General features: G+C 44.0%; 2 protein-coding genes across 2 annotated transcripts in view; both read right to left on the bottom strand.

Moving 5' to 3' along the window:
• Positions 1–5,595, bottom strand: part of mtss1 (MTSS I-BAR domain containing 1) — a 53,505-nt gene extending 47,910 nt beyond the window's left edge. Inside the window, 1 exon segment of the mRNA XM_083668412.1 lies at positions 4,810–5,595. Coding sequence (XP_083524538.1) covers positions 4,810–4,881 — 72 coding nt within the window. The 5' untranslated portion in view covers positions 4,882–5,595.
• Positions 5,596–11,120: 5,525 nt separating this feature from the next.
• On the bottom strand, positions 11,121–18,686 carry osgn1 (oxidative stress induced growth inhibitor 1). Its single transcript, XM_083669145.1, has 6 exons — positions 18,506–18,686; positions 16,834–16,908; positions 16,124–16,260; positions 15,177–15,368; positions 14,661–14,752; positions 11,121–14,165 (listed from the first exon to the last, which is right to left on the bottom strand). The coding sequence occupies exons 2-6, from the start codon at positions 16,889–16,891 to the stop codon at positions 13,061–13,063; spliced, it is 1,584 nt and encodes a 527-aa protein (XP_083525271.1). The 5' UTR covers positions 16,892–16,908; positions 18,506–18,686; the 3' UTR covers positions 11,121–13,060.
• Between the last annotated feature and the right edge of the window lie 3,575 nt (positions 18,687–22,261).

Genomic DNA, 22,261 nt, shown 5'->3' with positions numbered 1-22,261 from the left:
TGACTTACTCTTTCCTAGTGTTGCCTGCATCCAATAGCAGTGAGCTGTGGCGGCAAGCACACCCTATTGCCAGGAATCACAATAAAACTATGACTAAAGCTTTACTCATCCTCCTCTAGCTTCCTCACAGGTCCGCATTACATTTAGTTTCCTGTGTTTGGAGAGACACACTGGCTCGGAATGCAGAGACGCACTGTAAAATACAGAACTGCGTTAGTTAGGGCTAGTTTAACTGACAAACATTAAGTCTATCGCTAGACTAAAGGCCATGTTCAATAGCAGGCACCTCCATTGGAAGTGCTTTGTGGTCCAGGATTAGGTTTAACCTTGGTCCACAGTATGTCTTACCCATCAGCAGTAGAACGGGTATGCATGATGGGGTACAACAACCCAACAATAACAAAATCAGCATTTAAATCACGGCAGCCCCTGAGCTAGTGACATTTGAATCTACTGCATCAGCATCTATCGTTGCATTGAAACTAAGGCATGTTTAGTGTCCCAATGTAACATCACCTATTCGCAAGTTGAACCAGGCAATCAGGAGGTTCTAAAGACAACAGATTTCCTCACAAATTCATTTCTTGCTAAATAATGTAGCCTAAAGTTCAATACAGGCCTAGTGTATAGTGTAATAAAGTTATTCAACTCCCCGCTAACATACAAAAACACTGCAGATACTTTATACAACCATCACATACAGATCAGGTCTGGTGTGGTGTGTAGTTGTGGTTATGGAGAGAACACAAGGGTGTGGTAGTGGTTGGGGGGGGGGGGGGTGGAGGAGAAGGTAAGCTAACCAACTCCTGTCAGGACTGCAGTCACTACCGATCTTCCGCCGCAGATTGAAAACCCATCTCTTCAGGCTACATCTTAGCAGTCCCTCTTAAAGACCTCTTCACCCTCACTACCCCCCTGTACAAGTTCTCTCCTGTTAATAAAAAAAAAAGGCTTCTGGCATTACGACCTGGTGTGAGCATTGATTACTTTGTCTTATGATGACTGTTGGATAGATGATTCACTTCCTTAAACAAATGTATTTGTTGTAAGTCGCTTTGGATAAAGGCGTCTGCTAAATGCCCTAAATGTAAATGTAAATGCAAAGAGGCTTCGTTTGCTGCTCCTAACAAAGTTATTGATTATGCTGAACGCTAGCTACAACATTTTAAGCCTTTGACCTTTTTGGGGACAGTAAACTGTCAGAGAGCAGACAACACTTCTTTTCTCTGCCAGGATGTGTGTTTTGCCCAGCTCTTTCAATGTGTGTACTCTGTCAAAATGAGAGGTTTTGCCCTCAGGCTGCATTCTAAGTGGCTCTCTGCCCAGTCTAGGCTACACTTGTGTCCAGTGCTATCAGCTGCCTAGCGTACGCTGTTACCACAGGCCCAGTGAGCAAGCAGAGATCTCTTCTTCAGAAGGTGACGCGCAGATGACATTTAAACTTCCACGTCATGGCACGGCTGGACAGAGCCTTCTGCTGCGATTGCCCAAGGGCATGGAGGAAGGTTCGTCACACGGTGATCCCCACTGCAGCTTTGGCTTCTGGTCAGCTCAGCAGTCCATTTCATTATTCACCAGTAGGGACAACCTGCTTTAGATAAACACCCTGATGGACTTGTCTTTATGAGCTATATGAGATTGAGGTCACAACCGGGAATAAGGGAAGACTGAGTAATAGCATGATAACATACTGGGTCTACAGATTGAATCTACTGAAACAACTGTATTCATTTTTTTTGGTGATTAAAAACAAATAAAGACATATGTGGCTGTCAGTGTGCTTACAGAACTGTGTGTTATACTATTGTTGTACTGTATATGTAAACATGACGTTGCAGCATCCCAGATTCCTCCACCAACTCCCGTCTTAAGCGAGATCACCTTCAGAACGGGATGCATGAGCAAACGTGTACACACTGGTTGCACTATTTACACATGACAGATGGGGGTAGAAAAAAACTGAAGGAATGTGCCTTGCTAGGCAAGGAGTGTTGCAGGCTAATGCCATTCCCAATATAGAGGAGGCAGAAATCAATAAGCATTCGCATCTCTAGGTTTCTCCGTTATCAGGAAAGGCTATGAAGAGAGACTCAGCTTAGAACAGGGACACAGCCATCTCCAAGACCCCAAAGGAGAAGGAGACGGGAGACAGTATCAATGGCTGTTGAGATATAACGGAAGGTTCCCTGATTGGACCTCGAGCTGACCTTATTGCCATTCTCGGGACATTCTACAGACACAGCAACAAACAGCACGTCTACTCGTCGATACGTTGACCCTCGTAAGACATACGACACCACCACCCTCTCTCTCCTTCCTGGTGGTGCTAGAAATAGAAGCCCCCTCAGTTTAACATTAAAGTTAGGCTACTTCCAGCACGCACAATAACATCTTACTCTGAATGAGAGGGAGTCCTAATGATGCATACATCGACTGAATATGAATGTGTGGGGAATACAGCGCCAGCTGGTGGGGGTGCCCTGGTGGTATGTGCCATGCTGGCAATTTGCTGGGTGGTGGGGGTGGTACTCGACCATGCTGGCAATTTGCTGGGTGGTGGGGGTGGTACTCGACCATGCTGGCAATTTGCTGGGTGGTGGGGGTGGTACTCGACCATGGTGGCAATTTGCTGGGGGATGGGGGTGGTACTCGACCATGCTGGCAATTTGCTGGGTGCTGCTGCCACTGTGCCACTTCCCCCTGCCAATGACGGTTGCCAATGGCAAAATCTCACTAGCAGAGCCAGTTGCATAGCCTACTCATACTGTATGACTGTAGCCTACAGTATGATCTGAGCTACATACTGACTGAATCTTTTGTATATTTGTAGGATATAGGCTATATGTTTTGTATATTTGTAGTATATAGGCTATATGTTTCGGATATTTGTAGTATATAGGCTATATGTTTTGTATATTTGTAGGCTATAGGCTATATGTTTTGGATCTTTGTAGGATATAGGCTATATGTTTTGGATCTTTGTAGGATATAGGCTATATGTTTTGGATATTTGTAGGATATAGGCTATATGTTTTTAATATTTGTAGGATATAGGCTATATGTTTTGTATAGGCTACATTTTGCTTTCTTGCCTCTGCAGCCAGCACACAATGTAGAGAAACACACCCACCCCTCCTTTCCTCTCCCTCTCTTTTCTCTTTACCTCTTCCACACACTCAGGCACACAAACAAGCACACCATTCTCCATCAGAAGACTTGATCGGGTCATCAATCCTGAGACAGGGTATGGGCTATAAACACTGATATCGGGTGGAAAGCACAGTGGAAAAGGGCACTGAAAATGGGGGGAGATTCCCTGCTAGACGCAGGGAACAGCTCACAGACACCAATGGACTCTCAAATGACTGACGGTCTATCAACACTACGGAGGCTCTCCTCTGGGATTGCTGTAGAGACCAATTCATCAATGAGCAAAAAATAGTTTTGCTAGGGATCATGAAAGTGTGCATTGTACAAACTCATACATTCATACCACTTTGATCAAAGATAGGATGTTGAGCTGTGTGTAAGCACTCTTCCTGTGGTTAGGAGCTCATTACCATCTGAACCAGAACAATGGTCTCCTACGCTCTGGTTCTTTTGCTTATTACAACAACTCAGTACTCCAAATTGCAGGGTGTAATCTCACAAAAAGCTGAGGAGGCAGTTTAACAAAGCGGCTCAATGCTCACCATTGCCAAATGCTGAGAATAGGTTATTTCATGCAATGGCTTTATGTAAAGAAGAGAATACACACACACACACACACTTCAAAATGACCCTTTTCCGACATGGGCACTGTTTTGACTCTAAATGGGTGGACGGATTTTCCACAGAGGGTACTTGTGAGGTGGAACACTATTTGCAGTCAGTCACTCGTCTTGGCTGCGAATACAGTGGAGACTCTCCGATGTGAGTTGTGAGCTAGACATACTAAAAAGGAAAAGTGTCAGAAGATCTGGCGAGATCTTAAAATCCCCATTTGAATGACATACATGCACCTTTTCAACATTATGAAGTGAAACAATCACAGTAGTAGTAAACGGAGCAGGGATTCCGTGTGCGTTCCAGGCAAAATCACCATCTGGTGGCATCACAAAACAACAACGAATTTCATGGTTTTAACTATGCTTATTCGTAACAGAAAAACACATTGCTATGTGATAGGGCCCTGTAGGGCAGACTCACTAGTATATCTATGCATCTGGATAGGGGCTGGACACAATATTGCTCCATACATTTCCCAATGAATTCGTATTCTCTAAATAGTGTTTACCAAGAAATGGGTGACTTCCCGCATTTCACAATGACTCATTTCCTTTTCACCTGTGCGCAATGAATGAATGTGCATTAGCACATAAATCGAATGGGAACATGTCAGAGCCAAGGTGCGACCTTTCACACGTGTATTGTATGACTCGAGATGGCTTTTGAGATACTATAGCTAAAGAGGGAAATCGACTTTCTATTCCTCCATCCACTTACAAGCAGCCAACCTAGCAAATGAATAATAGACCTATCCATAGCTTGTAGTCAGATCTATCTTCTGAATACAACACATGCAGATTATTGGTAGCCAAGTACACCAGAAGATGATGTGTTTATTTTGTTGCAAACCACCTCATTCGTCCTAGTAGCAACCCACCCCCGTCAACTGACAAGTATTGGATTGTCCTGTCTGAGACAAAACTTTTACTACGGTTCATTTATTGCAGGTCGCTAATTAGCAAGCATGATCTCTTTATGTGTGGTTAGTTCTGTCAGGATAAGTGTGGGCCAGTTGTACAGCCAGTTGGCTGTAGCGCTTACCTTCATGTCGTTCATGATGATCTGGAAGAGCCCTCCCAGAGCGCTGCATTCCTTTTCAATACCCGCATCCATTTTTCCAAGTCGACGAAAAACTAAATACTACTGCTGACCGACACAGACTTCGAAGTTATTTAACTACCGGTAGATATATCTATCAACGGTATTTGTGGAAAATATCAATTGGTTATAGTTTACAAAATAATTTACGCGCATAAATCTAAAAATAGACAAAATATAGCAAACTAAAAGGAAAATCCGGGGGGGTTGGGGGGGGGGCAATACGTGGAAGAATTGTACTCCTCAGTAACAAGCCAGCTAGCTAGCTAACTAACACTAGCCAGCCAACTTGATACACCTTCTTGGAGAAAACCAGGCATGGTTCAATTTAGAGTGGGAATTCCGCCGAATTAACTTGCCTTTAACTAGCAAATGTATCCAGACCAATGCGTTCAACACACACACAGTCAAGGCAAGGCAACTGGCTAGCTCCAGACGATACCTGTGTGACTAACGCGCGGCTGGCTGGCACTAGTCCTTCAATAGATTGAGCGGCGAAATTTGGTAACCTAGCTAAAATAAAGCCTACCGCTGTTCCCCATAATCCAGTGAAAATTATTCTGTTAGAGCCGATCCTATCCTCCGTATTCCTATGTGGTTTCAGCTGATTTGCAGTTTAGTGGCATACGCTTTCATCCAGCCTTCACAGCAAAACAATTATTCAATGGGAATCCGCACATTGAAGTTGCTAGCGTATGTGGCTAGGCTAGGAGGCTGCTAGGGCTCCAGATTCCCTCTTTCGACTGTCCTTGGGCGGAGCATGGGACTCCCACTGTGTCGTCTCCCTCTTTTGGATATCGTAAAGTTAATGACTCTTCAAAATGACAGCCCCTTCGAAATACATCCATACACGGGAAATGTGAAGTCCACTGAGGAAATTAAATTAAACGTAATTCACATACTATGATTAAGATGACATTTAATTTACCCTATTCTCTTTCTTGAGAATAAATTGACTCCAGCCTAGAAGTTAGTTCCACATAGGCTAACCATGTCAGATGTTTTTTTTCATTCCCTAAAGGTCAGGAGTGGGGGATAAGGACACCTGATCCTAGACCTCTATTTCAAACCTGGCCATTGACTGTTGATGTAGCCTAATCTCTCAACTGGTAACGTGTTCTTCATTCAAATACAGGGTGCATCAAGATGAAAAAGTGGCTTTATCTAAATCAAAACAAGTCCCTTCAAAATGTATTTAAATGTACAAGTATGTGCCATGTTCAATCCCATGATATCTCTCATCTTAATCGTCATCTACCACCACACCTACCACCCCTGGCCAGGTAACATTGTAATCAGATAATCATCCCTCAAATCTGCTGTCTCCTAGCAACAGTAGCACAATAACAACAGTAAATCAAGATAGGGAACCCAGTTCATGAACATGTGGCAGCCTGAGCTACATACCCCTCTAGTGGTGGTCTAGTTTTATGCTATGGGTCTGAGCTGTGTGTGTGTGTGTGTGTGTGTGTGTGTGTGTGTGTGTGTGTGTGTGTGTGTGTGTGTGTGCGTGTGCCTGTGTGTGTGCGTGTGTGAGTGTGTGTGTGTGCAGGGCCGTAGCCAGGGTCAAACATTTTTCCCAAGGGGTTACGTAGGAGTTCAGGAGGAATCCTTTTTTTTCTATCTCAACAGCTAAAAACTGCATTATGGTGCATTCTGAACTACATCAAGGACAACTGAAGTATTTATCGATTTTCAACATTACTTTCCAAATTGTACAGTCTTTGTGCATAACAGCTGACATTGTGATCACTGACACAATAAAAGGATGTAAAACGGGAATACATTTCATGTCCATATTTTTCAAACCTCAATTTCCATTTGTTCTTATTTTCAAATAAAAGTTCCATCATTTACTTTTACCACCAATGTCCAGCTCACCTTTTTCGAGACATAGCAGAGTGAATCATGTATTGTGTTCTTTAATGTTAAGATATTTTTTATTGGTGAAGTCCGATTCTCCATTCCTCGTCTTAGCCACTCAGGCTGAGATGGGGCCAGATTTTTGTGAAGTCTCCATAGCCCAGTGGGTCTGCAGCACAGCGACCGAGGTCATCATACCGGGCACCTGAGAGGGTGTGAGCTTCATAACGTTAAAGGCCTGAGGGCTCGGAGCCGATGGACACATGGTGTTGAGCATGTTGTGGAAGTGCTGAGGTCTCGCACTCTTGTTGGCCCAGCGAGAAGTGGATGTCAGCTGATCCAGCTGGTGGTAGAGTGGTAAGCAGCATGGTTTGGGCCTGTTGAATGGCAGCCACCAAGTATCCAGATGGTGGAGCAGGTTGATAGGCGTCGATGACTGGATTGGGCATGGCACAGACACTGGCCATTATCTGCATGCACTGGTTGTGACTTGCGCTCCTCCTTTCGCTGTGCCAGGGTCACGTACAGGGGCTTTGTGGCCACGATGCTGCCCTTCATCTTACCAAAATCATTGTCTTCATTTTAAGTGTCACATGCTGGTGTGGTGGGGGGAGGGCATAATCGGTTGAGGCAGCTCTGGTATTACTTGTGAGTAGCCAGTAAGAGTACAAACATACATTATTTGTAAGTAATAATTCCAATGTTCGTGCCATGCTAACAGTGCCTAGTTGGCAAGCTCTGAAAACAGAATAACTACACTAGTCTTATCCAGTCTACAGTCGTGGTTCTGGAGAACTTCTGAGTGCAGGCTTTAGTTGTCACTCCATGCTGCAGCAACATCGCACATTGTTTTGTCCATATTTCATAGTAGTGTGCTCTCTTCACACTAGCCCTTCTATGCCTATCCATTCAGCATTATATCGCTAATTATTAGGTTTAAGGAAGTTTTAAGGCCATGGATAGGTAAAGGTTAGGGTACCTTTGGAATCTTAAAGTGATTATATGTTACTTTTGACCTATGGAGGAGCTCTTAAGCTAGATGGGTCCTCTAAATAGACAGAAATATAGTCAATGCATTTCCTGATTGGGCATACACACCTTCACATATCCATGAGCAAAAGCTTATTTTGCAAATAGACTTAGGACGAAGGACTGTGTGGTCTAATTAATAATAAATTGATTAACATTATATATAACATGAACCATACTGTCAACATTCAAGCCTAAATTTGATATAAAGAATCACATTTCCGTATTGTATCTTCAGAACTCAAAAATACATTTTAAAGCCACATCTGTAATTCATGAAGCCATTTTGGATATACACATTTATGGCATATAGCCACATTTATGACGTATAGTACTTACAGAAGCCTCATGATCTTAATACAACTGTCTTACCCCATCATAACCCAAAATATAAGGCTGTTTCACTCCAATGTTTGCAAACAACAGGAATAAGTTATTACATTGTTCAAGTTTTACTCAACAAAAAAACGTAATAACGTTATTCCATATTCCATTTAACCAGTTTATTACATTATCTGGCAAGTTATTACATTATCAGGTTTTACTAGATTATAAATGTAAACGTTATTACATTATGAAAAGTTATTACATTATTCAGTGTTATTGCACAGTTGTTACAGGGCTTTACAAGTGGCACAAAATCAGTAAAGCTGAGGTCAAACTGGAGCTCTCCTTTCTTTCTTTTCTTCTCACCTTTCCATTCATGTCATTAACAGCCTTCTGGACATCCTCATGTCTTTCCAAGCTGACAAAGCCGTAACCCCTGGATTTACCACTGTCATCAGTCATGACCCAGATGCTCAGGTCTGGTCCATATTTGCAAACTTCTCTTTCAGACATTCGTCATCCATATCTTCCCCAAAGTTTTTTACATTTACGTTAGGGAACTCTCTGGCCCTGGCTCCAAGTTCAGCTTCTCGTTCTTTAATCTTAGATTTAACGTGATGATTTTTCTTACATTGAATAACATACCATTCAGTCTCCCCAGATCTTCCTCAGAGAAGGGTCACACTGAGACCACATGATGTGCACAGGTCTTCCTTGGACAACATCAAAGTTCATAGTGTCCAGGACGGTGCTCAGCATCAGCTTGCTGTTGAAAGGTTGACAGGGCTGAATTTCTCATGCGACATTGCCTCGGTGACATCCTGGTGGAGATCCCCAACATAAAAAGAGGCCATTGAAAAACTAGGCATACTAAAACAAAAAGACTGGGTGCTGGAAAAAAACAAATATTATCTAATTAATATGATATTATGACAGAAGCTAGGTCTATACAATAGACAATGAATGAATGGTAATGAACAAAGGAAATGAATGTCATGTGGAACTGGATTTTAGAATCCCAGCTGTGTTTGATACATCATCGTCAATTGTTACATGGAAATTCCATGAGAAATCCTTGATGTTCTATTTAAATTCTGTATGTGAATGTATAGAATGTATAGAATGTAACTTTAGTCATTGTAACCTCAAGCCAGGCTATTTTTTACAGAGGTCATGCCCCAGTTCTGCCTGTATTTGCACCTCCACTGGTCTTGCAAATAGGGCAGAGCTGGGTAGACAGAGAGGGAGAGAGACAAGGGACGCACCTCCACTGGTACGCACAAGGACACACCTCTAGTGGTAGCTACAGCCCTGTGTGTGTGTGTGTGTGTGTGTGTGTGTGTGTGTGTGTGTGTGTCTGTCTGTGTGTCTGTCTGTCTGTCTGTCTGTCTGTCTGTCTGTCTGTCACCTTTCTTAATCATATTCATGGCTTAGCTTGGATGATCTGGCTCAATACTATGGAGACAAACTGCCTGTTGATACTGTAATGTACAGGATCCAAAACATATACAATATCTTGAGGCATTGGTGAAAAACAGAGAAGAAATGACCTGGGGGGGTTTCTGAGTAAATAATGAGATGTTCATTCCAAGGCTACCTACTGTATTGTTGATAAGAGCAACATACAAATAATGCAATGACTGAATATATGCTTTTGGAAATGCATGGAAATGCTCTACAGTTTGGCCTCTAAGACTCAATTTGGCATATTATCTCTCTTAGTCAGTTTACCACCAAGAAATAAGATTAGAAAAGTTATTGTCCATTTAAATTAAAAATGTTCCTTTGGCACACTGGCACCAGAAGAGTAAAAACAGAGAAGCAAAACATAGCATACTGTACAACACACAAGATATATAAAATAGAGATATTAGAAAAAACGGATTATTTCAACAGGCTGTTATTGAGGATGGTTACAGCAGAGGAGATGAATAGTCTCTTATAACAGTTTTTGCAGGCTAGTGGTGTTTTTAGTCTCTGCTCTGATGGTAACATGTGGAATGATGGATGGAGGGGATGAGTAGTCACTGAAAACCTGGATTGCCTTCTTTGTGATGGTCTGAGTAAAAGCCTTGCGGTTGTGGCTGATTGTTGCCAACAACTTTGCCGGCCTGATCTGTGCCTTTGCACTTGACTGAGAGGTTACTGTACCATGAGAGACCATGTTGAAAGTGAGAATGCTCTCAATCAGTGATCTGTAAACCATGGTCAGGGTATGTTTGCTCACACTGAAGTTCCTTCCTGAGTAGAGCAATGTAAACATGACTACCATTTTCTTGTATGAAAAGGAGAATAGTTTCATAACAGGCCTCATACTGTTCACCTTATGTGTATGCAAACCTGTTGCTACATGAATGGTATAAATGTGCTGCCACCTGGTGGCAGATACTATGAATGGCATGTTTAACCTTCCTGTAGTGTTCGGGTCAAATCTGACTGATTGACAACTTTTCCTAAATCATAAATATTGTGTTTTTCATCTGATTGCCTCAAGACCAAATGTTTTCCTCCACACTAGGCAACTGACCACCACTTTCATGGAATTTTGAGTGGTTTAGTCAACTTTGTCACACCTGTGGTGTTCTAGGTCTAAAATGACCGCCATAGGAAATGCATGGGAAATGAAATGTAAAAATACATACATACAATAGGAAAAAATACATAGAAATGTAGAAATACATTTTCAGTGTCTGTTCTTTGTATATTCACTGCAGTTACTTATGTTAACCACTAGCCGAAGACATTGTTTCACAGCTTAAAAAGGTGTTAAACTAAATTTGGTGATGATTTATGTTTTTTGTGTGACTATAAGAGCAGTTAAAACAGACTGGCCAAATTGGCCGCGAACACTATAAGGGGGGATGACGAACATATGAGAAAGGTTAAACCGAAAAGACTTCACACAGGCAATGTGTCTAAGGATAAATGTGTCTGTACCCATAATATGGCAAGCGAAACTATATTGTGAATTGGTTGTACATGGTTAAAGGGAGTGGAAAAAAGAGTCAAGCCAAATGACAACCGGTTTGATGAAAACAGTGTATTTAATAAACAATCCATAGAAAGACTGAATTTGTAGTGCACATATCAATTTATGATAGCAATCTAAATCATCATTTTAAGGTGGCAATTTTAAGAACATAAACATTTTTTCAAACGCAGAACTCAGGTAGGATAGGAGTAACTCAGGTAGGATATGAGGGCTCACAGGAAAAACAATGCTGTGAAAAATACTACCTCAGGTCTATATGTTTGATCTGAGACTATGTGAATGCGAATGGGAATCTTAAAAAAAAAACTCTTTAAAATAAGTAAACGTTTTAAATACAATAGATCTGGCATGGAAAAGGCTGATGGGTCCATTGGTCCAAATGCTTTGTGCAGCAAGTGCTACCGGAGCCTTTACTAGCTTAGCTAGCCAAATCTGTGATGCACTCAAACTGCAAGCTGCTGGGATATTTTTATTTTACCACTTTCCGTTAACGCTCCATGAACTCAAACAGATTAAAAAGTTGTTGTTCGGTTGGCTATCATCATATCTCATAGTACATGTGTTACTCAAAGTATGTGTGTTACTATATGAAACTGTGTTATGGCAAGGTAATGATTTATAGTTGTTTGTGCAACTTTTAGAATTAACACAGGTTATAATGTTCATTAGAGACCATGTCACGGGCTTGAGATGGCCCCCTAGTGGTTAGTATGGATATTATCAGTTTCCAGTTCTTGAAAATAGGCTACAGTGTTGTGCTATTGTATAATATGTGTCTCAAGGCACTGGCTCTATATCAAATGTTTCTGGGGGCCGTAACAGTAGGTCCGTGTATGCAATTGGCCAAGGCACCATCTGGTCAAACATGTACAAGAGGAAACAAAGCGCAAAATGACAAGCATATCCAGATGACAAGTAGATAGGTAGATCAGTAGATAGGTAGATCAGTCTTAAAACATTGACTGCATGAATAATGTCTCATACTGAGCCTGAACATGGTCATAAGTTGCACTGTTTTCTTTAAAACATTTGACTTTTCAAGTTTACTTTAAATACATAAAGGGAATAACCCTCATTGAACATTTCGGTGAGATTAAAAACAAAATAAAACAGAACCAAACCAGTGCTACACAAAATTATTTTAAAATATTTACATCTTAACGAATAACGGCAAATCTTAGGTCCAACAGGTTTCAACATTAAATTGAGACATTCAAGTATCAGGAATGATACAACACAATTACTCTGCTTGGCAAACTTGAGTTTCTCTTTAGTGAAGAGATACAAGTCGTAAGTCTATTGCTGCTATGGGAAAGAATAGCATTGTACAAAAACATACAGTAGGGCCTAACATGGAAGAATGGCTAATATATGGATATCCATAAAAATATACAATGAAAGAACACAAAACTAAACTCATTTGGAGAACCCGTACGTGAACATGTTGTATGGCAACTTTAGTGTTTCTACTGGATTTACACAAAATTGATTTACAAATGGAAAACCCACACAACAAAAGACACTCATGTTTGACATCGGTTTAGCTCCGGATGTCACGTCGTTGACGTTTGAGATTTCAAACATTAACCAGGGCCATTTGTGTAAAGGCATTTGCACTCGTTGACGAGGAGCCAAATAAGGACATTTGGATTCTGCCCTTGTTCCCCTGGAGCCTCATCTGACGAGCTACACATCAACCTGACCTGCTCTGCTGGCCTGGTGAGAAAGCAGCCCAGACACACATGCCTTTCTGGCTCCTGGGAGATCCACTACTGCTGGTGGCATTGTCACAGGCTGAACATAAGTCTTCAGCCTGACCATAAGTCTTCAGCCTGACCCAGTCCAGTCCAGTCCAGTCCAGTCCAGTCCAGTCCAGTCCAGTCCAGTCCAGTCCAGTCCAGTCCAGTGCAAGCCCAGCCTACATACCACAGGCCTTGGGAACAGTCCAGTCTAGTCCCACCTCCAGCTGAGTGACCCATACCCCTATGGGTCCAGGATACACGCAGACTCTGTCTGTCCAACAACACCCCTAGCAGAGGTGATATCTCCCTCCTTGGCCCCCCGCTGCCTCTTGGCTAGATCGCTAGCGATGGCTAACGCACCCCCCTTGAGGAAGCGGACAAAGTTCTCCCCTACAAGGGGGCCCATGGCGTACAGCCCACCCTCCGTCAGCGACTCACACGTGTACGGGTCCACGTCAAGGGGGTTCCGCCGGCACGTGATTGGCTCCTGGGAGTTGAGCCCGAGGGGGCGGCCGTTCTCGGGAAGGAACGACAGGTTGGGGTGGGCGCCGATCAACACCAGCGCCATGGACACTTGAATCACGGTGCGCTGTCCTCCCTCCGCCTCCAGCACGATCTTCCTGTCGGGCTTGAAGGCCGCCACGCGGTGCTGGGGGAAGCTGACGTAGCCAGGGTAGGAGCCAGAGGACAGGGAGGCAGGGGTATCGTTGTTGTCGGTGGGGGTGCGGGTGGTGGTGATGGTGATGGTGGGGGGGGGGCCCTGTCCCGGCCGGTGCTGCTGCTGGGTCATCATCTGATGGACCTTGTGGTACTCCGGGTAGAGCAGCTTGGGCAGCTGGTTGAAGATGAGGCCTGGGTCAGTGACGGAGCGGCGGAAGGCGTGGTACACGGGCGTGTTGAGGTGGTGGGCGGCCAGCACCGCGTCGGCCGCCGTCAGGCCCGCCCCCACCACCAGCACCGGGTCCGACGTATGGTCCAGCTGGCCCTGGGAGATGGCGGCCTCCAACTCCCAGAAGCTGTGGCAGACGAAAGAGAGGCCCTCTCCCTCCACCCCCAGGCGGGCGGGGATGTCGTGGGTGCCCGTGGCCAGCACCACGTTGTCCGCGCACACGGTGAACGGGACCTCCTCGGTCTGAGCATTCTCTCCACCCTCCAGGACTTCAGCCTCTCTTCTCTGGAGACCCTGGACCTTCCAGACGGGGCGGCCCCCGGCCTCGCAGGCCACGCGCTGCAGGGAGGTGACGGTCGTGCCGCAGGCGAAGCTGTGCTCCAAGCCCATCTGGCTGACATAGTGTTGGTAGTAGGAGGCGATCTCGGCTGGGGTGGCGCGGTCATTACGGACGTTCCTAAAGGGTACACATCCAGACACGGGTCAGACACTTAAGTTTCAAATACACATAAGAGCCCCTAGAAGCCAAAACCACCTGACAACCTTGTTGGTACTTAGACACAGTGATGAAATTGAATAGCGTGTATCATTAATACAAAGATAGTGATCAATTTCAATAGCGTCTATCTTGAAGCAAAGCAATATGCCTGGTAACCTGGTTCCAATACCAAACCCACTGAAACAGCATAGAGACTGATTTACATTTCCTTTTAACATATCAAATCAAGTCAAATTTAAGGGTTTCCGCAATCTCAAAATGCTTTCCGGAAGACATTTACATACTGCATCACACCATTATACATGTAAAGCAGACCTACTAGATTCAAGGAAATTTTTTCTTGTCTGATGTTTTTTTTTGGATTACACGTGGAGGAACGTATCATTTGAATTGAATGGACCTGAATTAGAATCATAGGCTGACATGTCTAAATGGCGATGTGTCAGTACCCACCTGCGCTTTTCTCTCATCCACTCCTTCAGCTTCAGACCGGGCAGCTCCATCCAGTTAGCCAGACTCAGCGTTAGCATAGAGCCCTCCATGGCCTGAGGAGGAAAAATAAAACAAACAAACAAACAATAAACCACCAGATCAAAATCGTACACATGCAAAACTTTGTTATCAGGAATTTTCACACAAGCCCTGTCTGTGTCACTCACTGCTTTGCATGCCGGTGTTCTTTGCACGCAAACCTGTAGTTTCACTAGCCGTCAACATTGGTAAGATTGCTTGATGATTATCCACCGGTGTACATTATCCAAATGTACCGAAGGACATAGGCCACTAAAAACAAACCTTTTTGGTCTTACACAACTCAAAAACCCAATTCCAACTCGACTCCTAGGCTTTTCGTTGGCTAATATCTAATCTAATATCTATCCAATCCTTTCAGATCTATAAGAAGTTCTATATTAGCATGAGCACTAGGCGTCAATTTGGCCAATCATATCATGATGACATATCACTTACATGCCACGCTCCTCCTGGTGGCCCTTTGCCCAGCACCAGGTGTGGTGTGGCGCGCTCAGGCTGGGAGCGCCACAGCAGGGGCGAGGCATGGTCCAGGCCAAAGTCACTGTCGGGCAGGAGTAGGGAATCAAAGAGAACTGCCACAGGGTTGGAGGAGCGCCCCTCCAGTCCCTCACACAAGTACTCCAGGTCCTGCACACACATGTGCATGAGAGTGTTACAACAGAAGTAAAACACAACTTAATTGAAGTTCTTCCAATGTTTTCCAAAACATACTCACAAGACAAAGCGTTTCTATAGTCAAAAACAAAAGCTATAGCTACAATATGTGTACTGCAGGATCTGGAGGATCCAGACTAACCCCAACCCCACAAGCACTAGTGTAGGTCTGAGAGGACTAGAAATGTGTAAGGCCCTGTCTAGACTTGTTACTTCAATCCCACTTTTGTCATTCAATAAGATGATCGTATACAACTGTACAGGTCTAGACGCGCAAAAGTGGCATTGTGTTCACATTGTGTTGGCATTGTGGCCTGATTGTGAGGTGGTCAGACACACAAGGTGGACGAGCTTGCAGTCTGATTTCTATCCAGTCTAGACGCAAATGGCCTATTAAATACAGCCTGGGGAGAAAGAACTGTGGACGTGGAAGACCTTTACGTTTTTTAAATTTATAATAGCAGGTGTGGAGGCACGTACTGTGATCGGATTGTGATCTGATCATCATGTTCAGAAAACAGAAGTCTGATTCAAGTGTCAAGTGACCAGCGAGGCCTAAGAAATATGACAAAAATGCCACCTGGCTCATCAGTAGGCAGGATGGAACTCATCCTATATCCTTGTATCTTTCCAATCCCATTCCCTTTCAGATCTGCACAGCAAGTGGCTAAGTGTTGGGAGCCAGGGTGTGACTGTGGAATTCAGGCAGGGTGGGTTGTCGTTCTTACCTGCTCCAGCAGAGACAGGTGGGGCTGTTCACACAGCTTCCCCTGCAGCAGGGCGTTGGGGTGAGTGCCCTCAGGGGAGAGGTATGGAGTGTAACCTGATAGCAGGTATGACAGGCAGATCCCTGAGGGGCCATTCCCTAGGAGAGAGATTGGAGTGGAGAGACAGGTTCAGACAAGTTGAGTGTGAAGCATTAGTAGGAGGAGTCATGTACATGAGCTTATTGAAGATATTTGAAAATGAACCGCCTAAAAAGCTGTCAAAGGTTTTGGATAGAGGCATTATTACGTTAATTGTATACTACTTTGCTTTTTTGTTAATGGAAATATCAAGTCAACAGGAACCACCTTTTTAGAAACAAAATCATTATGGCTGCATAAAGGTCCACTAGGATTGGGTGCAAGACATAGTTACAAGATGCTATGTCATTGTGATGAACTTGACAAATTCACTTGCTTTATTGACTTGACTTACTCATGACACTTGAACTATTGGCTCAGCAGAAAACCCATAAGAAAACCCTCTGATGCAAAATCGGTTCCTTCTTTATAATACTGGCAATTGTTGCATAACAGTGTAGTTTCTAGTTCTGTAAGCAGATCTTTCACCAAATCCTCAAGAATGTGGCAATACGGTGACACAAAAAACTGATTGCATGCGTTTCAGGGCTAAGTGTGTGTGTGTGTATGTGTGTGTGTAGCCCCAGTCTTACCGATGACAACAACTGGCAGGATCTCCCTGGGAAGGATATCTTTGTCGTGCAGATCCATAGTTGTATTGGTTTTATCTGGGAGGAGAAAAAAAGGGAAAGTGTCATGTTAAATGTTAGCCTACTTTTACTGGTCAGTGCAATTCAGTACATTTCCACACACCCCCCCTCCCCACCCCAGTTTCCATAGCACTGTTTAGGGAAATAAACCAAACATTTCCAGTCAAGGAGACCGGTCATGACCTCAAGCTGAGGTGAACATGTCCAGATAAGATGGGGAAAGTAAACGGTCGCTATTAAAACATAATCTAAACAGTTTTTTGGAAATGGCTGGGGTATCGTCCAGCAGTGAGCTCATTCTGCCAGGAAGGGTGAGGACATCTTAAAGCCTGGGAGGCAGCTGTAAGGGGCAGCAGGAGGAGTGGTGGGAAGTACAGTAGAGTGAGTGAGTGTCTGTGTGCGTGTGGAGTGGGAAAGGGGGGTGAGTCGCACGGTACAAGAGAGCCCTGAGACCTATGCTGGAGACCTGCCAGGTTTACAGCCTGCAGAGTTATATAACTCACTTTGCGGGTAAGCGTGACTCCGCAAAAAGTTTTAAAGCGATAGCAGCTTGACTGGGGCGTCACTATGTTAAGATCCTAGACCAACCCTAAATATGTGCCTTAAAATCTTCGCTTGTTCAATATTGTTGTTGTTGTGGTTACTGTTATGATGTGGTTGAAAACAATGTCCTGATACAACCCAAAACATTTGTCATTTAACACTGTAACTTCTTGTTTTATTAGATCACTGTCGGATAAAACATCCAGGGTATGTGAGTGTGTGTGTGTGTGTGTGTGTGTGTGTGTGTGTGTGTGTGTGTGTGTGTGTGTGTGTGTGTGTGTGTGTGTGCGTGTCAATAAAGGCAAACCTGACAGCACAGCATGCCATAACTTCTGAAAAAAGAATATGATCACATATTACTGATCACAATAAATAAATAAATAAATAATGCATCAAAGTAAAATGATACATGTCTATCTTTCTCCCCCGCTACGCCCTTCTCTGTACTAACCCGGTTCACGGATCGGAGCTGCTGCTGCCTACGTTACTAGCATGATGTAAACCTGCGAGGCCACATGATACACTATGACATAATAGGAGAATATCGGACCCGTGTGCGGATATAAATAGTGTGGACGGTTTACATATATCAAATACACATGTCCATATCCGACTGTTCATCCATGTACATCTTGCAAAAATGATCTTGCTCACTTCGGATGAAGCAGGAGGATTCTTGAGCCATTCATTTGTTCCATTGTGTTAAGAGAGACGTGTGCACACAGTCTGTCCCTTTCACCGGTCGGACACTAGACTAGAGGACCATCTGCAGATGGCATCCTCTTAACGAGATTGTAATGATCTCCAGATTAAAACTAGACAACCTGGGTCAACTGCCGTCAAATGTCTAGGTTGTAGCCCAGTTAACCTAATTCTCTGGTTCTGGACTACATGTGTTCCTACCACTGACAACCCACCGGCAAATTGAAGCCATGTCAAATTAACTATGCTGACTATTCCACATCAGAGGCATAGCGGTTTAAACAACCAGAGAGCATATTTTATTGCAGCCAACTAATGTCAAGGTGAAGTTGTAAAATGAGGAGAAAGAAAAATGTAACAAGATCCATACCGATAAATGAAATGGAACGCTGACAATCCCCGAACTTGAACGGTGCCAGCGCCTGACAAACCCGCCTGTGTGGATATCCTTGCTAGAAAGGTTCGATTTATCCCCCAAGTTCAACCTATAGATGACTATCTCCCAAGATGTGGTTCAGCGTTGCATTCTGCCTGTTATAACGACATGTGTAAAATGCTGCAATAATGTTACAGTAACCCGCTACGGCAGCATGAACGGGTTTTATAATTCCGACTGGCGATGAGTTCGCCGGCCAATCACGGCCGAGGGGGAGTGACGCTAAGACTACTATAGGCCTTCTCTTCCTGATGATGCAAGCGACTGAGAGCTTCTGCGTAGTTTTTCTCTTCGCATTTAGCAAACACTCTTAAATCATTGGTTAAAATGCGTCATCAGAGTAATTTGTGCCAATCATTCTTAACTACGCAGTGTGCAACGACACGCCTTCACTTTAAACAGACTGATTCACCTGATCAAGCTTCTATCACCCATACGAAATTGAGATTCAATGTTAAACATGCCTGCATGTCATAATATTCATGATTAGTGGGCTAAATCAGTCTCTCTCTTTGAAATACATATCATCACTTTTTTATTTTGTTTTGCAAAATTCAACAACGGAATTTCCTTATTGACTTACCTGGTTTATGCAACCATGCATCTCTTATTTCATGCCTTTTTTAGTGGATGCCAAGGTGCTCTACGCCCATAACAGGCATAAACCTGTAGCCTGTATTAGGCTTATTTGTTTTGCTCTCTCACCCAATGGTGCTCTTTTCACTCTGTCACACAAAGTTATGTACACACATTGCACATTGAGGCATGAAGAGAACAACTTGCACACTGGCGTTCTTTATTGCTCTAATTGAATGAATCTCAACCAAATATCTCAGCCAACACAATTCAATCAATGGTGTTTCCTCATTATCTATTGTAGCCCTCCAAATCAGTGAGTGAAAAAAAGTAAATAGTTGTAGACTAATAAATATTTAAAAAGAACTATGTGGCTAGTGTGTGATATAAGTATTCAGTAGTCATCCTGATGTAATCATTGTTGCTATGTCTTAACTTTCACCTTAAAAGGGAAACACCTTTGTGGAAACACCTTTGTTTTTGCTAATTCATTGTGAATAGACAGGTTGCTTGCTGCTCTAAACTGCTCTGTCACTAACTCCCCTTTCCCTTATATTTCCCTTATATTTCTGACCAATCACCTAACCTCTCCAGTTTTTAAGAAGTGAGTTAAATATCAGTTTGTAAAATATAATTTTTGAATGATAAATAAAAAGTGAGTTACACCAAATGCATCATCAGGGAGAACAAAACACAGAACCTGTTATATGCTAATGTAAAGGACGCTTACATCTCTAGAGCACTCCCCCCCTGGGCAGATCGGACCACAACCTAGTCCACCTCAAGCCCATGTATGAGCCTCTAGTCCAGCAGCACTTTGTGACCACTAGGACTGTGAGGAGATGGACACAGGAGGCTGATGAGGCTCTGCAGGACTGTTTTGAGACAGTGGACTAGGAAGTTCTCTGTGAGTCACATGGGGAGGACATTTCACATTGCATCTCGGACTACATTAACTTCTGTGTGGAGAACACCGTACCTACTAGCAGGGTGCTGTGTTTTCCCAACAACAAGCCTTGGATTACAAGTGACCTAAAGGTCCTCCTCAATGACAAGAGCCTTCAGGTCTGGTGACAAGGAAGAACTGAAGCGGGTGCAGATGAAGCTCAAGGAGAAGCTGAAGGAGAGCAGGGACACCTACAGATGGAAGATGGAGGACAGCCCGCAGGACAACAACACAAGATAGGTGTGGAGCAGCGTGAGGAAGATCACCGGCTACAAGCAGGCTAACGAGTGGCTGGAGATCTGGACAGGGCCAACCAGTTGAACCAGTTCTTCAACAGGTTTGACTTAGGAGGTCATTGTCTCACTCGCCCCAGCTCCACCAACAACTCTCCACTCCATCCTCCTTCTCCTTCTCCTCCCCCCAGCTCCTCCAGCCTTGCTCAGCTACCGGACCAGCCCCCCTCCCTTCCCCCTGCCCTGTTTGGACCCATTCACACCTCTCACGTACCCCTTTGTCCCCTTACGGGCCTGAGGGTGCTCAAAGTCTGCGCGGACCACCTGTGTGGAGTACTCCAGTACCTCTTTAACCTGAGCCTCAGTTTGAAAAAGGTCCCATCAATGTGGAAAACATCTTGCCTGGTACCGGTACCAAAGAAAAGGAACCCCAGTGTTCTGAATGACTATAGACCGGTAGCCTTGACATCCCACATCATGAAGACCATGGAAAGACTGGTGCTAGCACACATGAGGCCCCTGGTGAAGACATCCTTGGACCCCCTGCAGTTTGCCTACCAGGCAGACATTAATGTGGATGATGCCATCATCTACCTGTTACACAGAGCTCACTCCCATTTAGATAAGGCTGGCAGCACTGTGAGGGTCACTCTGTACACTGTCATGTTCTTTGACTTCTCCAGTGCATTTAACACCATACAGCCCTTACTACTTGCGGATAAGCTGCTGAGCATGCTGGTGGACTCCCCCATTGTTTCCTGCATTATGAACTTCATCATCAAGGCATCAAGGAAGGTGACACCAAGAGGCTGAACAAGCTTATAAGGAAAGCTGGTTCTGTCCTTGGTGTCACCCTGGACACTGGAGAAGGTGGCCAATAGGAGGATGAGGACCAAACTCCTGGCCATCATGGACAATCCCTCCCATCCCTGTGGCAGAGCAGAGAAGCTCCTTCAGCAACAGGTTATTACAACCACGTTGCACTAAGGAGCGCTATAGGAGATCTTTTCTGCCTGCCGCAATAAACTGTACAACTCCTCCTCCGGCTGGCTCGATCGGGGTGATCAGAGTCAGGCTGGGGGATATTAAATCATACTGGACTATTCTTTGGGGTCAATTATCTCCCAGTTTTGTTCCCTTTATGGAATCCTGTCTGGATCACAAATAGCACCCGGATCATTGTTTGACTGGCACAGACAGACCACTGCCAGTGCTGCTGAGCTCCTGGATGCCCAGTCACATTCTTTCCACATCCACTTCTATCAAACCTGGCAGAGGAGGCTGTTGTGCATTCTAAAAATGTTATCGATGTAGGCCGCAGCCTGCAGTACAATGAATGTGGAGTGACATATATGTAAAACTGCACCGTACATTGTTATCATTGGCGTCTGAGTTGGTTTAAGATGCATACTGTGTGGCGAAGTGTGTGTACTAAGTTACAGATGTAATTTCCGTTAGATTTTACCGCCTCAATAGTTGTCTGAGGCTCCAAGAGTTAAAAGTATACAAAAGCATTCCTCCCATCCCTTTCGAAGAACTAATGGGCATTTGGAACAAAGAGGGACAGCCCTATATCCAAACAATTCAGGCGCTTTACAAACCCAAAAGACAACATAGCAAAGAAACAGTCCTTTATGAACCGACAGAGGGTTGTTCTGGTTGTCATGGGAACTAAGTAGTTATATAAATAAGATTACATAATGTCAGCATCCGCTGAAATAGCTATGATGTCAAACTTATCGCAGCAGCTCACTGGTTTTGATTAAGAGGGAGATACATATGGTAACAGAGTCTGTCTCCACCTAAGCCAATCACAGAACCTTCAAAAGGAACATGAATGAAGTGCAGAATTGCAGTTAATTTTGGTGACGGGAAAAGTTGGTTGCCAACTTTTAAATAGTTGCAGCACGTGACTGTCTTTGTTCCTTTGTTGCA

This window comes from Argentina silus, assembly GCF_951799395.1.
Source record: "Argentina silus genome assembly, chromosome: 4".
NCBI classification, from domain to species: domain Eukaryota; kingdom Metazoa; phylum Chordata; class Actinopteri; order Argentiniformes; family Argentinidae; genus Argentina; species Argentina silus.
The sequence above is the reverse complement of the archived record's forward strand: the minus strand, read 5'-3'. Positions and strand labels throughout refer to the sequence as shown.

Bases quoted from the DNA above. Each gene is read 5' to 3' on its own strand.
- osgn1 (XM_083669145.1), bottom strand. From the start codon at position 16,891: ATGGATCTGCACGACAAAGATATCCTTCCCAGGGAGATCCTGCCAGTT. The intron at 16,261-16,833 runs GTAAGACTGGGG...TCTCTCTCCTAG, and splicing joins CCTGCCAGTTGTTGTCATCG to GGAATGGCCCCTCAGGGATC. The intron at 14,753-15,176 runs GTAAGTGATATG...TTTCCTCCTCAG, and splicing joins CACCAGGAGGAGCGTGGCAT to GCCATGGAGGGCTCTATGCT.